This window comes from Monoraphidium neglectum (assembly GCF_000611645.1).
Source record: "Monoraphidium neglectum strain SAG 48.87 unplaced genomic scaffold scaffold01482, whole genome shotgun sequence".
Classification (NCBI taxonomy): Eukaryota; Viridiplantae; Chlorophyta; class Chlorophyceae; order Sphaeropleales; family Selenastraceae; genus Monoraphidium; species Monoraphidium neglectum.
In genome coordinates this window covers 1-13,791 of record NW_014012146.1, presented here as the reverse complement: position 1 = coordinate 13,791, position 13,791 = coordinate 1, and the positions used below count along the sequence as shown (strand labels likewise).

At 61.8% G+C, this 13,791-nt stretch overlaps 4 protein-coding genes across 4 annotated transcripts; 2 read left to right on the top strand and 2 right to left on the bottom strand.

Annotated features, from left to right (window-relative positions):
* Window positions 1–2,221: 2,221 nt before the first annotated feature.
* Window positions 2,222–4,209, bottom strand: MNEG_8034 (hypothetical protein; the record flags this gene model as incomplete). Its single annotated transcript, XM_014043496.1, has 6 exons — window positions 2,222–2,338; window positions 2,492–2,758; window positions 2,935–3,023; window positions 3,224–3,477; window positions 3,742–3,787; window positions 4,113–4,209. 6 exons carry the CDS (start codon window positions 4,207–4,209, stop codon window positions 2,222–2,224), a joined length of 870 nt encoding a protein of 289 aa, XP_013898950.1.
* A 2,130-nt stretch (window positions 4,210–6,339) lies between these two features.
* MNEG_8033 (hypothetical protein) lies at window positions 6,340–8,305 on the top strand (the record flags this gene model as incomplete). Its single annotated transcript, XM_014043495.1, has 5 exons — window positions 6,340–6,624; window positions 6,907–6,978; window positions 7,227–7,292; window positions 7,528–7,864; window positions 8,112–8,305. The coding sequence occupies 5 exons, from the start codon at window positions 6,340–6,342 to the stop codon at window positions 8,303–8,305; spliced, it is 954 nt and encodes a 317-aa protein (XP_013898949.1).
* A 1,027-nt stretch (window positions 8,306–9,332) lies between these two features.
* Window positions 9,333–11,689, top strand: MNEG_8032 (hypothetical protein; the record flags this gene model as incomplete). The annotated part of the gene is made up of 8 exons (XM_014043494.1): window positions 9,333–9,440; window positions 9,618–9,791; window positions 10,113–10,130; window positions 10,313–10,329; window positions 10,461–10,647; window positions 10,946–11,020; window positions 11,373–11,407; window positions 11,599–11,689. The coding sequence occupies 8 exons, from the start codon at window positions 9,333–9,335 to the stop codon at window positions 11,687–11,689; spliced, it is 705 nt and encodes a 234-aa protein (XP_013898948.1).
* A 953-nt stretch (window positions 11,690–12,642) lies between these two features.
* Window positions 12,643–13,640, bottom strand: MNEG_8031 (Phytol kinase 1; the record flags this gene model as incomplete). Its single annotated transcript, XM_014043493.1, has 3 exons — window positions 12,643–12,776; window positions 13,003–13,133; window positions 13,321–13,640. 3 exons carry the CDS (start codon window positions 13,638–13,640, stop codon window positions 12,643–12,645), a joined length of 585 nt encoding a protein of 194 aa, XP_013898947.1.
* Between the last annotated feature and the right edge of the window lie 151 nt (window positions 13,641–13,791).

Below are 13,791 nucleotides of genomic sequence, written 5' to 3'. Positions count from 1 at the left end.
CCGTGTGAGGTTTGCGGCTGTCTGCTGTTGAGAAGTGGGGCCCCCAGCGGCTCTGCGAACAACACGCTGCCGTTCACGCACTGGCACACGGCGCCCTGAACTTAGGGCGCCAATACAACAGGGCAGCCAGGTTGCTTGCGCCTCCAGCATCTCAGGGCGCATCGGCGCAAGGCTTGTGTCTGCTTGAACCTCCACCACAAGTTTCCTGAGCCTGTATTTTGCCACCGCCGCGGCAAACCAAGGGCTCACAATTGCCTGGGCACGCCTTTCAACACCACCACCACGCCATCAACCCGGTCCACCCCACCCCCGCGCGCATTTGCAGCTTCGAGCTCGCGATTGCTGTGGCTGTCGGCACATTCGGCCTACAGAGCTCAGAGGCGCTGGCGGCAACCGTGGGCCCGCTGATCGAGGTGCCCGTGCTGCTGGCCCTCGTGTACGTGGCGCTGTGGGTCAAGCGCCGCTGGTGGGATGACCGGGACAGGCGCCTGGGCCTCGGCGTCGCGGTGCTGGGGGCGGCACCAGCGGGCAGCAACGTGCGTGGACAGCCCTACACGAGCGCTCCGGCGGGTGCTGGCGGCGGGAAGGGAGATGTCTCTGATGACGCCGTGCTGCACAGATGAGTTCTTGCAGCGGCGGTGGTGGCAACCTGACGGCGGCGCGGCAACATACATTGGCGGCAGGGGTGTGCATGACTGCAGGACGACACGGGTTCCTCCCAGGGTGGGTGCTTCAACTTGACATCTACATGTGATTGAAGCGCACGTGATTGAATCAGATGTTTGTATGCAGAGGTGTTGCTTTTGGGACAATAGAGCGCCCCATACGCTGTGTCAATCGATATGCATTTTTGATATACTCCTATCGTACATGCTGTTTTGCTCAGATCACAATCAAACCACGGTGGTTTGCGCAACTTTGCAAGCAATGGTGCACAAAGTAACCCTGCAGCCACTGATGTGTGCTCTGCCTCTGATGTATTGAACACTGCTCTGACGCCAGCGCAGCCCTTCATGATGGGCCACGCTTGTGTTGCCTGTGCACAATACGTACCGCAGGAGATCATGTGCAAGCGCTTCTGCTACTCTCACCATTCCTGCGGGCTATTCAGCTGGTGGATGTTTCTGGGCACCGCAGTTGACATTGTGTTGCGCTGGCTCACGTGCAACTTTCCATGTTCGCTGTTGAAGGAGGCCACTGCTTGCTGTGTGCAGCCCAAACAAAGTTGGCCTGGTCAGCCGCTGCGACTCAATTCCAATTTTCAAAAGGAATGCAGCTTTGGCCCCAGTTCACAAACAGGTGTTGCTATGCCCGAGCTGGCTGCTCCCGATCAAGGTTTTAGGGTTGAACCCTCAACCCTCAACCCAGATATTGCGCCCACATACCCGTGGACAAGTAGTGGGTGGTGCATTTTCCTGCATTGTTTACTCACTCTCTTCCCCTCTATTCCTGGTGCCAGAGGCCGGCACATGCAAATGATTAAATAGCCCTCGTGTCAAGAGAGGCCAAGGCCCGCCGCCGCGGCACAACACCAGCTGTGTTCCAAAGGTTGCCGGCATAACTGTGCGTGCAATGGGCGTTGCAAATGTCACCATAGCCACGCCCGCATGGGGTCTCCCAGCACTCCGGTATTCAGCCCGGGGCGCGGGAAACCTTTGCTGACGCACATCACCATGCAAGGTGCCATGTGTGGCCAACAAAAGGTGGGCGCGTGCACACCTGTACAGCCAGCTGTGCCGCTTTGACAGATGTTGCTGATATGCGATTGTGCACTCACAGGAATGCAGCTCGGCCAGCAGCACAACTGACACGCAGCCATGTGTGGAATTTTGTGGCAGTCCCAAGGTTCCGATGTGGACGACGATGATGAGCACTGTCACAACAGGAGTCAGCCGCGAGCGCTCTTCCAATCAAGAGCACACGCCGGCTGCCAAACATGGGGACCAGCGACAGGCACAAAGGTCACACGAGATGCAGCGGCGTGTGAGGCTGGCGGGCCAGGATGTGTTGACGGTGGTCTGACAAATGCGGCAATGGTGATCGGTCATGGGGCGTACAGCAGCGAGCTCTGCTCATGCATGTGGGAATCTGGCGGCCGACTCGCTGCACGTGCATGAGTGGCTTGCGCCGGGCGCATATCAAGGTCAGGCTGTGATCTGCAGTCATGCACACGGCTCGGGCTGCTTGCTTGCAGCAAGGCCATTGATGCGAGTGCATGAGCTTAGAAAATGCGGGCCGAGGTGAGGGGGGCGGTGGCCTTGATGGAGACAGCAGCCTTGCCGGTCGCCTGCTTGAAGACAATCTGGGCGGTGAGGTCGCCCGCCACGTAGGGCGCCAGCTGCGGGAGACAGGGGGGGATTTACGGAGGAGGGCTCAGGCATTTCGATCTACGAGACTGCTTGCAACCCAAGATGCCCAAGCATTTCGGCATGTTCCCATCCCCTATGCCCAGCCGGGGCCAGTGGGAATGCTGTCAATAGCTTGCCTGCACGCGCCAATTCTGGCACAGCAGGTTGAAGCTGGCGACGCCAGACGCCTTGTCCTTCTTGAGGTTGAGGTTGCACGAGCTGACGGTCTTTACGGCCGGCAGAGCGGAGATGGCGGTGCTGTTGATGCCAAAGCTGCCAGACACGGGTGTCTTGCCCACATTCTTCGAGAAGGTGGTGAGGAACTGCACCTTGCCCTGGGGGAAGGTGTACTGGGGCTTGAAGCCCTTGCTGCCCCCGGGGGTGAGGGGAAGAGCTGTGGAGGTCGCCAGCTGCGCGCACGGGGACATCAAGGGGGGGGGTGTGAACATGTACGAATGACTACGCTCTTGCCTGGAGCTGGTGGGGGCTTCACAATAGCCTTGAACCCCTTTGCAGGCCAGTGACAACGGCTCTACACTTCAGCGAACCCAAGGCAAGCACAGCGCCACTGCAGGCGAGCGCTCACGTCAATGAGGGTGCCGGTGACGCTGAAAGATGACGCGGTGGTGGTGCCCTTTGTGGTGGAGCTGCTGCCGGCAAAGTTGGCCACAACAACTGGGAGGGGGAGGCAGGTGGGGGGAGGTGGCGGAGAAGGGGTGCGATTGGGCGGGGGCAACTCTTGCCATTAGCTCTGATGAGGCCGTACGCGTGTGCGTCTTGCGTGCACAGGCGTGCAAGGACTTGTGAACAAACCACGAATCCCGCGCAAGTTCGTCGATGCGGCGGGAGGGGAGGGGGGCGGGCTGACGGCTCACTTCCGAACCCGGAGCCGGCCGGGGCACCACCGATGGTCAGGCCCTTGAGGGCAGTCTTGAGGGCGGCAAACCCGGGGTCCTTCTTGTCCAGCGCGCTGTTGGTGAAGTTGCACTGCGTCCCCGCAGGGAACACCACCGCGACCTTGCCGGACGCCGCGCCGCGCTCGCCGTCGGAGGCTGACGACTGGGTGACAGTGATGGCTACCTTCTTGGCGGCACCCTTGGAGTCGGTGTAGGGGGCCTTGTAGACAAACCTGAGAGCGGACGCATGGGGACATTGGCATGGGCTTGTCACAGGACGTGCTGAGGTTGTTTGGTGAAAATATGAGGTGGAAAGCGCTGCGCGGACAGCCGGGCTACCTGGCTAAGTTGTGTTTGGTTGCAATCACTTGGCACTTTGCAGCGAACGCATGAATGCAATGCCGTCAACACTTTCGGCAAAATGGTATCATGCTCGAGTGCAATTTTAGCAACTGTGGTGGGCAGGCACATCGGAACCAATGCCTGCTGGTGCTCACTTGCTCTTGTCAAGCCCGACCAGGGCGCCCGCCGTGATTGGCAGCTCTGTGGGGGACAAGAGTCGCAGGCAGGAATTGGGTTTGCTCAGGGCCCAGGAGGCGTGTGTGAGTGGGAGTGCCAGGGGTGACAGCGGTGCGCACTGCACGCCGCGGGGCACGCGGTTGCGCTGCAATCAGGAGCAGGAGGCCAGCCTTGCCGTGAAAGACGCTGCAGGAGATGCAGGGCGCTGCAAAGAGCCCTGCAGTGCCTGGCGCTGAATTGCTGTTTGGGCTCAAGGTTCCTGCACACGCGCACTCCGGGAGGGACGAAGGTCGCACAGAGCACGTGCCGTGCCGGGGCAGCCCACAGGTTTTCCATTGCACCGTCTCACCGACAATGCAGTCACCCTTGGCAAGGGCCTGGACCGGCGTAACCGCGCACAACGCCAGCAGCGCAGCCGCAGCCGCGATAACGATGGAGAGCTTCATAGTGTGCGGTGGTGGCTGTAGCTGCACCTGCGCGTGACACGGGCAGTTCCAGGTTAGAAGAATTGGTGCCTGCAATCCAACAGTAGCAACAGGCTCGCAGCAGCGTGTTGCAAAGCCGTTGAGGAGAGCTAGGGCCTGCAGCTGTGCCCAGACCGGGTGCCGCCGAGGGTGGCCTAAGGGCTGGCCCTGGTGGCTGCTGCTCGGCGGGTTTTGTCAGGCGCGCCCGAGCACCGGCAGCGCTTGCTGTTATGCATCACAATCAGCACACATAGTGGATCGGAGGCCGCTGGGCAGGTCACCGCGCACCCGGCACAAAGAGCCCAAACTTGTCTCGAGCGACGATTGATCACGTCGGGAACTTCTCCGGAATAATGCAATGATTGAGAGAATGAGTGTGGAAGGCTTTTATGCTACCGTACTCGCTTGTTTTGGACCAGGATACGACCCCCGGTCACGGGTGTCCGAGTTACTGACGATGGTGCCCAGGAGGGAATCTGCGCACCCAGTCGGCTTTGCACCTCGAGAATACATTTTTTGGCTGTCCACTTTCGCAGCGTGCGGTGGGAGGAACTTTTGCACTTGTAACCAATGGGGAGAGCTGAGAGGAATTGGGCACGGTGCCAGCATTACTGGGCGCCAGCCAACCGCTGACATTGGGCGGGGCGGCGAGGAGGCTCAGCTTTGTTGACAGTGCAACAGGATCTGTGTTGGGGTCTTCAGCATGTGTGCGATTGCATTGCTTCCTCTCAGACTGGCTGCCGGATGCGCGATAGCGCCAAGGAGTAACACTTCGCTCTTGCTCAGAAGCGGCGTGCGTATGCACAGAAGTCGGGCGTGACGGAAGGGTGGCCAAGGATCTGAGACCCCTGTGCGCTGCCGCTTTGTAAGCAAGCCCACACGCCTAAGCGCACGCAGGTCGCGACGAACTTGGCGCTGCAGTTGCACCACTCACCAGGGAATTGGTTCCTGTATCACGCTGATGCGTAGGGGGCTACCGCAGAGTGATGTATGCAACTGTGGATCCTTCAAAGAGTCTAAGGGTACACAGTGGAACTGCACATACCGCCTTTGCCCCCATGTTCATCTAATCAGTGTTGCTGTTTTGGCGTCAGATCTGATGGACCCGCTCACCTCGTGACAATAAGAACTAAGCAGTTGCGTTCGGGATAGGGCGGATAGCTAATAACGAGGGAGATTATTATTTTGTGTGTGGCACGAATGAAAGCGGTTGTGGTTTGAGAGGCAGGCTGCACGAGGCAAAGCAACGTGCCCGTCGGCAACCCGTCGCTCTGCCGCATTGAGGCACCGCAACGCACCGCGCCTGCTCAACGTTACAGCCTATGCGTATGCCGAACGCATAGGCACGTTTTTACCCTGCACCCATCAACTCCGGCTCAAGCCCCGTGGTGCTTCCCCGGCTGACCTGCCGCTTACTGCGCAGGTGGATCGAGGGCCGCCGGTGGAAAGGATACGGGCGGGGATACCCTAACTGCTTTGAGCTCACTGCTTGCCACATCTGCCATGTGCGGTGTCTACGGTGGTGACCACTGCAGGCTCCTCACGTTGATCCACTTATCGTCATTGCATGCATTCTACGATGGAGTTTATTCATGTGAAGAGGCATGGATCCCTGTGCCGCAAGGATCAGCCTTGAGTTGTGCCGAGGGGGAGCAGCGACTGACTGTTGCCAGCTAAAGTCAAGGGAAGGAAAGTAGGGGTCAGTACGAGTGTGTTGTACCACTGTGCATCCAATACCCACCCAGCCTTCCGCACCCCGCAGCTCCATCATACATCGTGTTGACTTACGCGCACTCGCAATCAGGTGAGGGTAGCTTGAAGCGTCAAACGCATGGTTTGCAGTGCGAACAATAGGTTGTCACCACACCGGAACATGTCACCACCTGGTCACAACCTCTGCAACAGGAGCAAGGGTGGCCTTCTGATTACATGAGCAACCCACCACCGTGGAGCAACATGCAAGTCTGTCGGCAAACAGCAAGGTGCTGCATCAGAGGCCGCATCGTGCAGATCGAGCTAGCGGTTCTTCAAGATCACTGACATCGTCGGCTTAGCACCCACCCTCATCTAGCGGTTCAAGTGAAACGACGGCTCCATCAAGAGCAAGCACGCATGCAGGCCAGATCAGCAGGGTCGACGCGGGCGTTGCCCTTTGTCTTCTGGGATGCGCCCCTTCGGCGAGGGACTCGCAGTGTCATGCGTCGGTTGCGGTTGCCGGGGCCCGTGCGTGCGTCGTCTTCATCAGAGTCTGAGTTTGAGGGCGTCGGCGGCGACGAGGCGGTGCAGACAGCGCTGGAGGAGCAGCTACGGCTGCAGCTCACGAGCGAGGTGATAAAGGAAAGCATCAAGGACGACTTGCGCTCCAAAGTTGAGGACATCAAGCAGATCGGCGAGGAGGTGCGGGCGGCATGACATCCCTCACGGCATGCCACATGGTCACCTTAAACGCAGCGCCGCACCGCCTTGTACTTGCCGGTCAGGGGCGGAGTGTGACCCTGGGTGCTTGCGGTGCAGTGAGACTGTTGCGTTGGCACCAAAAAGTGATTTGAGGCAGTGGTGAAGGCCTCAGGCCGCGTCTTGCCCCTTGACAGCTGTGACGCCGCAGACCCGCTGCTGCCTGGCCCCCCCTTCTCTCCACCACACTGCGCGAGCCCCCTTCCCGCGCCGCGCTCTCCTCAGCTCCACGCCGAGCTTGATGAGGGCTACCGAATTGAGAGGTTTCGCAACGAGCTCGAGACGCAGGAGACCCTGGTGGGCGGCGGTTACGGAGGGCCTGGTGGTGGGGCTGGCGCTTCGTCGCGCCTGCGATGGCTGCGGTCCTGACAGCACCCCCGGGTAGGGCTCGCCCAGGGGTGCCACCTTGGCTGCATGCAAGCAGCTTCACAGATCTGTCAGCCAAGCGCTGTAGCCAACACGGGCCAGGCACGCGCCCAACAGCCCCGGCATGGCAGCGCCACACCCCCTCCCCCCCTCCATCTCCCATCCCCGTCAACCCCCAGTCTACGGCCATGTCAAAGTTCAACGAGCTGGAGGATGAGATCGCGGCCATGAAGCAGCAGCTGGAGGTGAACAGAGGGCGATCGGCGAGTCGGGCATGGCACATGAGTTGGCAGCAGGATAACGCAACACGCAGCGCCTCTCCACCCGTGCTGACCATTGCACCCGACCTTTGCACGACCTTGACCGGTGCGCGTCTCACTGCGGGCCCCCGCGTCCACCCCACCCACTCCCTGCACCCTGCCCACCCCCTGCAGCCCGCCCAATCCCCCACTGCCCGCACCCCTCCCCCTGCCGTTGCAGGCTGACAGGGAGGACCTGGCGGCGTGGGAGCGCGCTTCAGCCACGGCGCGCAGCAAGGGGCTCTTCTTCAAGACACTGTACGCGCCAGAGGCGGACGCAGCCGCAGCGGCGGCTCAGCAGCAGCGGGGCGGAGGCGGCAGCGGTGCGCGGCAGCCGGAGGGCGCGGCCGGCCGCTTTGCGGGTCAGGTGCGGGGCTCTCTAGACCCAGAGGCGGCGGAGGCGGCGCGGCTGGCCGCGGCCAAGGTGCGGACGCCAGCTGAGCGGGAGGTGGGCAGCCCCCTGCGGCTGTGGCTGTTTGCCTACATGGCGGGCGTACTGGCGCTGGTGGTGGGGCAAGGTGCGCGCGGGCTTTGTCTGGGGTGGCGTGGGGCACCAAACCCGCTCTAGCATGGGGGGTGGGCGGTGTTGGGGGGCGGCCATGGCAGCGATTCATGTGCGCAGCTGCCTGCGTTCGTGTGTGTGTGTGGGGGGGGGGGGAGAGAAACGACATGCTTCCGTGGTGAGCGAAGCACCAAAATACGACGCGTTTGCCATGACATGGCTGGCTCGTCCACGCCCCCCTCCCCCACGCCCTCGCTGTGAAGACCTGATGACAGCTCAGCCCTCTGTGGGGCATGACGCGCTGTATGGTGTTCTGGCCTTGGTGCTCGGCTTCAACGCGTGGAACGAGAGGCAGGTGCTGCTGATCGGGCACAGCAGTGAGGTCGAGGAGGAGAGACAGCGGCGGCAACGGCAACAGCAGCAACAACAGCAACAACAGCAGCAGCAGGAGAAGTGACCGCAGCCGTGCTTGGGCTGTAGCACCTGAGACCAACGTGGCGGAGGTCGAATGCACCACATTTGTACAATGCGCAAGCTGCGCGTGTTTTCAATATTGGGCCGGCCGGAAGCTCTGAAAGGGTGACGAGCAATTGGGCCTGGTTTGGGAAGGGTGAGTGTCAGTGCTGAAAGGGGTGAGTTTGCTGTGTCATGGTGGCTGCACAAAGCACTCGCAGTGGGGTGCTATTGGAGCTGAGTGGCCCAAGGCACAGGGATGATGCCGTGCACTTTTGCTGCCACCTGTGTAACAATATGTATCTAGGTCATGGCAGATAGGATTCGAAAGCCAAATGCTCGGAGAGCTTCCCAGGCATGCAGGGCTGGCGGCGCCCAAAGGCGAGCGCGTCTGCAGATTTGACTCATTGACCGCTCGTCGCGCCCCAAGTCCTCTCCTATTTCATTGTCTTGAGGCGGGTGTTGGGTGGTCGATGCTGGACCTTATCATTCAGTATCAGGTTCACGGAGCCTGTTCGCGTTGCCCGCTCATTTGCGTTGTCACCGGGTGATGCCTGGCACCACAGCGTCACTGCCGCAGACCTGGGCCAAGTCGAATGGCAACACGACTTGTGCGATGTAGGCATGTAAAGGTTGCCGACGAGTCTGTATCGTCTCCGAGATTTCCAGGCACAAGATCTTGATTGAGCGCGCGGCCTCCGACTCGATGCAGCTCTCGCGCCCAAGCTTTCGCGCCTCCACCGCGCAGAGGAGGAATTCTTCTTTGATTCCTTCCCGCATACCAAGGTGATGGGATGAGCCTGTACGGCGCCATTGGCGCGCGTCGCACAATGAGTGGCGAGCCGGTTGCGATGCTGTGTGGTCGCGCCAATTCAGTTTGATGCATCCGATGCTTGAATGCTGCAACTACGACGCAGTTGTACAGATGTGTTTTTGTGTTGTGTCTATTGCATCCTAGCATGCATGCGTGACGCAACACGCTCACGTTTCTGGATCCCGCTTGACACTGCCGTTTGCTGCCCCTCAGCGGTATGCGCAGGCGGGCCGGCGTCGAAATCAATGCTGCTGCGGCGAGCACGGGGGCCGGGGAGAACTTCAAGGGCGATATGCTTGCGCCCTCGGCAGCTAACAACAACGTGGTGGGTGGGATGGGGGGGCCGAGAGGTCCTGAGAAGGTCGTGGTCTGGTTCCATGCGTGCTGCAAGCGGTGAGCCTGGGTTTATAAGCTTTCTGGCTTGAGTTTGTCTGCGGCGAGGGGATGTGCTCCTGTGCAACTTGTCCAATCTACCCTCGTCCCTGCCCGCCCTCCCTCCCAGGTGCGGGCCCTGACAGTGGCCGCGGCTGTGGCGGCGGTGTCGGGCGGCACCACGCTGCTGTCCCCCCAGGGTGCCGCGTTTGTGCACGTGCTGGCTTTCGGCACCCTCCTGGGCTCCATCATTTTCAACACCTTCATAGTGGGCCTCACCATGTTTAAAAACATGCCGCGGCAGGTGCGGATCACAGCGGATGCAGCAGTCGCGCTCCCGCTCTGCCGCCGCTGCTGCCGCCGCTGCCGCTGCGGCCGCCGCCGCCGTTGCTGCTGCCGCCGCCGCTGCTGCTGGTGCTGCTGCCGCCGCCGCTGCTGCTGGTGCTGCTGCTTCTGCAACTACGTGCAGCTGCGGGCAGTGCCTATTATTTCGGCCTGTATTTTGAGTGCTGCACTGGCTCTGCTTTCGCACTGCCTATACACATGTGCTGTGATTTTCGCCTGCTGCCTTCTTTTATTTATTCATCCCAAATCGGCGGACCTCTGATGCACCCGTGATCCGCAGATGTTTGGCAGGGTGCAGGTGGGCCTTTGAATGGCATGGGCTATATGTGAGGGCCAGCCGCATGATGGTGGTGTGCAGCGACTGCGTTGTAGCCCTCCCTGCAGCATCACCGGTCGGCTTGTGCTCTTCACTCACTAGTGACCCCTGCTGACCCGCCACAACTGTCTCGCCCCATCTGGTGCGGCTGGTATCACCTGCAGTCCAAGATGTTCCCCAAGTGAGCCTCACAATAGTCGCTCTTTGCTTTGCAGCACTTGCTTTGGCAGACGCTCGCCCCTGCGCGACGCGCGGCACCAGCGGTACCGCCCCGCGAGGTCCTCACCACCCCCACTCTCTCACCCACCCCAGGTACTTCTCTCTGACCACGGGCGCCGCCCTGGTGCTGCTGGCCGGCCACGCGCTGTCCCCCGCGGGCCTGGTGCTGTCCGCGCCCGGCGTGGTGGCGTTGCTGGTGACGTCTGGCCTGAGTGTGCTCAACTGGCTGGCGATAGAGCCATTTGTGACGGGGCTCATGTTCCAGCGCTACGACATCGAGGTGTGTGTGTGTGGGGGGGGGGTGGGGGCGGGCGCAGAGGGGGGTTCTGAGGGTGGATCTACGCCGAGGGAATGCTTGAGGAACAGGCACACTCTTTGTGTGCGTGCATGCGGCGCCTGCGATTGCACGCGAGCTGAACATGCGCGTGCATGTGCGTGTGGATACATTGAATGTGCAGCATGCTGTATCAGACCACCGGGCCTGCACGTGCTGTTTGTTGACTGCCAGTACATGCACTGTGCCTTGGTTCTGGCCAGTGGCTGGCTCCACCTGCTATAGCCTGCCCCTCCGCCCCAAGTCTGACCGCACCGCCCTGCGCTGCGGACCCCCTTCCTCTCAACAGAACAAGCCATCCAAGACGTCAGAGGACGAGGTGAGCGCGTACGAGGCCGATGTGAAGACAGAAGGCTTTAGTGGACAGGCTCTTGTCGGGGGCGCCTGACGGGCTGCAACAGTGGTCGCCTCACATTGGGCATGTTGCACGTGGCTGCACGGCATCAGGGCAACGACAATGCCCTCGCAAGTAGCTAGCTGAGCGCACGGTTGCAGCACGGAGCGGCCTGCGCCAGGACAGGCCAATGTGGGCCTGCTCTGCAAGCCGTCGACACCATGAATGCAGGACAGCCCGGCACTTTACCATAGTCCTGCACCTCTCAGCCTCACTCGCCGCCGCTTATCCACACCTGCTGAATGACCCCCCCTCGCGCCCCCCCTTCCCCCTCCAGGCTGAGATCAAGCGGCTCTACGGGAAGTTTGGAATGTGAGCCCAGGGCCCGGGGCCCCTTGTGGGGACGCAAGGGGAGGGGGGCCATGAGAGGGAGAGGGAAGCATGACTTTTTTGTGAGAGCCCCTTCTCCCAAGTCGGGTGCGTCATACGTGCTGGTCTGTTCCCTTGCACCATGCAGGTGCCGCGCCTCTGCTCACCCACACCTCGTGCCCTGTTCCCCCCAGGTGGCACGGCATCTCATCGCTCAACAACCTGGCTGTGCTGGCGGCCGTGGTGTCGTACGGCTGGGTCATTGCCAGCAAGCTGGCCGCATGACGAGGCCTGCGCATGCAGGGTCCTTTGTGGCTTCCATTGACTCTCACCGGTTGTGCTGCACAACCATGACGATGCTGCAGGTTGCGTGCTTGCGATAAATTTTGTGTTTTTTGTGTGATGTGCCGCTGGTTGTTCGCTGCGCAACGGTCAGGCATGTTACTTGCATAAATCATAGCAGGTCCGTGAGCAGTGCACGGCTCGCACAAGGGTTTGGGTCGGTAGAGGCGATGGTGCGGTCCACGCCCGCAAGCCACCTTCACAAAGGGTTGTAAAAGGCAACCCGCATGAGAGGCTGCTTCCGGGACAAAGTGCAAGCGGCATGATTGGCAACATCGGCACAATCAGCGTGCCTCGCGGGTGTCTGCAAGGTTCCGAGCAGCGTCGGGGTGACGTGGGGCCCAACCAACGCAGTGTGAGCAGGGTTTGGGAGACAGCTACTTGCACAAACAGCAGCACAAACGATGTGAGTTTCAAGCCTAACAAGCAATCGCGACGGCATGTTAGACACTTGCTCGTTTGCAGTCGACGCTAGCGCAAAAAGGGTGGCTGCTGCGTCCTGAAGGCGCCCGCACCAGTCCGTAAGCAACCTGAAGCTCTCCCTGGCCCGCAGCCGGCCACAAAATTGAAGGGCGCCACCCGTGGCAATCAGAGGTGGTGCTGGCGGCAGGGTGGCTACACACAACCTCGGTGTATAGTCCCCACCGCAGCATGACAGACAAGACAGTGGCACCCCCGCAACACAGCTAGCCGCCCGTTCAACACCGTGCCGGGGCTGTACGGTCGCAGCAAGGGGCGGGGCCTGCACATCAGCCTGGCTGTGCGCGCCACGCAGCACAAAAGAGACGCGCCTCATCCCACACTGCCGACAGTGGAGCCAACAAACAAGCCAAGCAGAGCCAGAGCGCCTGGACCCAAACCGGGGGGCCCAGGCGCAGTCCACCGCCAAGCAGTACTCAGCGCAGGGGCAGGGCGCGCGCGAGCGCCAGCACGGGCACGCGCGGCACCACGCCCTGCCCCACGTCCACGGCGATGCCCACAGCCGCGGCCGCGGCCAGCGGTAGCAGCAGCATGGACACGCCGACCGCTGCTGCAGGGACAGAGAAGTTGTCTGGGGTGGCGCGGGTGGGGGCGCACGCAGGGAGCGCCTTTCAGGCGAGACAGACTGGGCGGTGGGGCCGTGCAAGGCGCGGCTGCAACCGGGCAGCAGGTGCGGGCGCGCCCTCGGCAAGGCGTGCTCCTGACGGCACCGCGCCTGCGTGTAGCGGGTGGCTCAGCGGGGGAGTGTGCTGCCACGGGCCGCGTGCCCTGCTCACCGTCTAGCCAGTCGTTGATGGGCAGTGACTCTATGAGGGTGCACACGAGGCAGACCGTGCTGACGATGGGCACCAGGGTGGCGGGAGGGTAGAAGGGGAAGAAGCCCAGGCTACAGAACAGGGCGATGAAGCTGCGCGGTGTGTGTGTGTGTGTGTGTTTGTGTGTGTGTGGGTGTGTATGTGTTTGTGAGGGTGTGTTTGGGGGGATGGGCATTGTGCAAGCCCGAAGCCTGGGAAGGAAGCGCGAGACAGACCCCGCGACGCCGCCACCCCACCCCCCGAAAAGAACAGCCAGCGCGCCGCGCCCCGGCCGCGCACCCCATGGCCATGGCGCCTCCCCCCAGGAACATGGCCGCGCTGCCGGCCCAGCTCTTGGCGGGGTTCCAGGGCAGCCTGTTGCCGGCCCCCAGGCGCCGCCCCACGATGTCCGCCAGGCCGTCCCCGCCGCACATCATGGAGATGGCGATGAGCCCCGCGGGGCTGTCGCGCCAGAACACCAGCGTGGCCCCCACCAGCACCAGCACGTAGTACAGCTGCAGGGGAGGAAGGGGGCGCCCGAGTGGTGCGCTTGATATAACATGGATTTTGCGGGGAGGAGGCGCGCGGCTGCCCAGCTGGCCAGCACGGGAGGGGGCCATGATCGGCTGACACCACTGGGCCCAGGGATCTGTGTGGCGCCAGGCGTCATGACGTGAGTGCTCACATGGGACGCGAATAGTCCCACACGGCCCCAGGGGGTGGCTCGAGGGAACCGCCGGGTGCGCCCCCCCTCTGCCCCCCCCCCTCCCC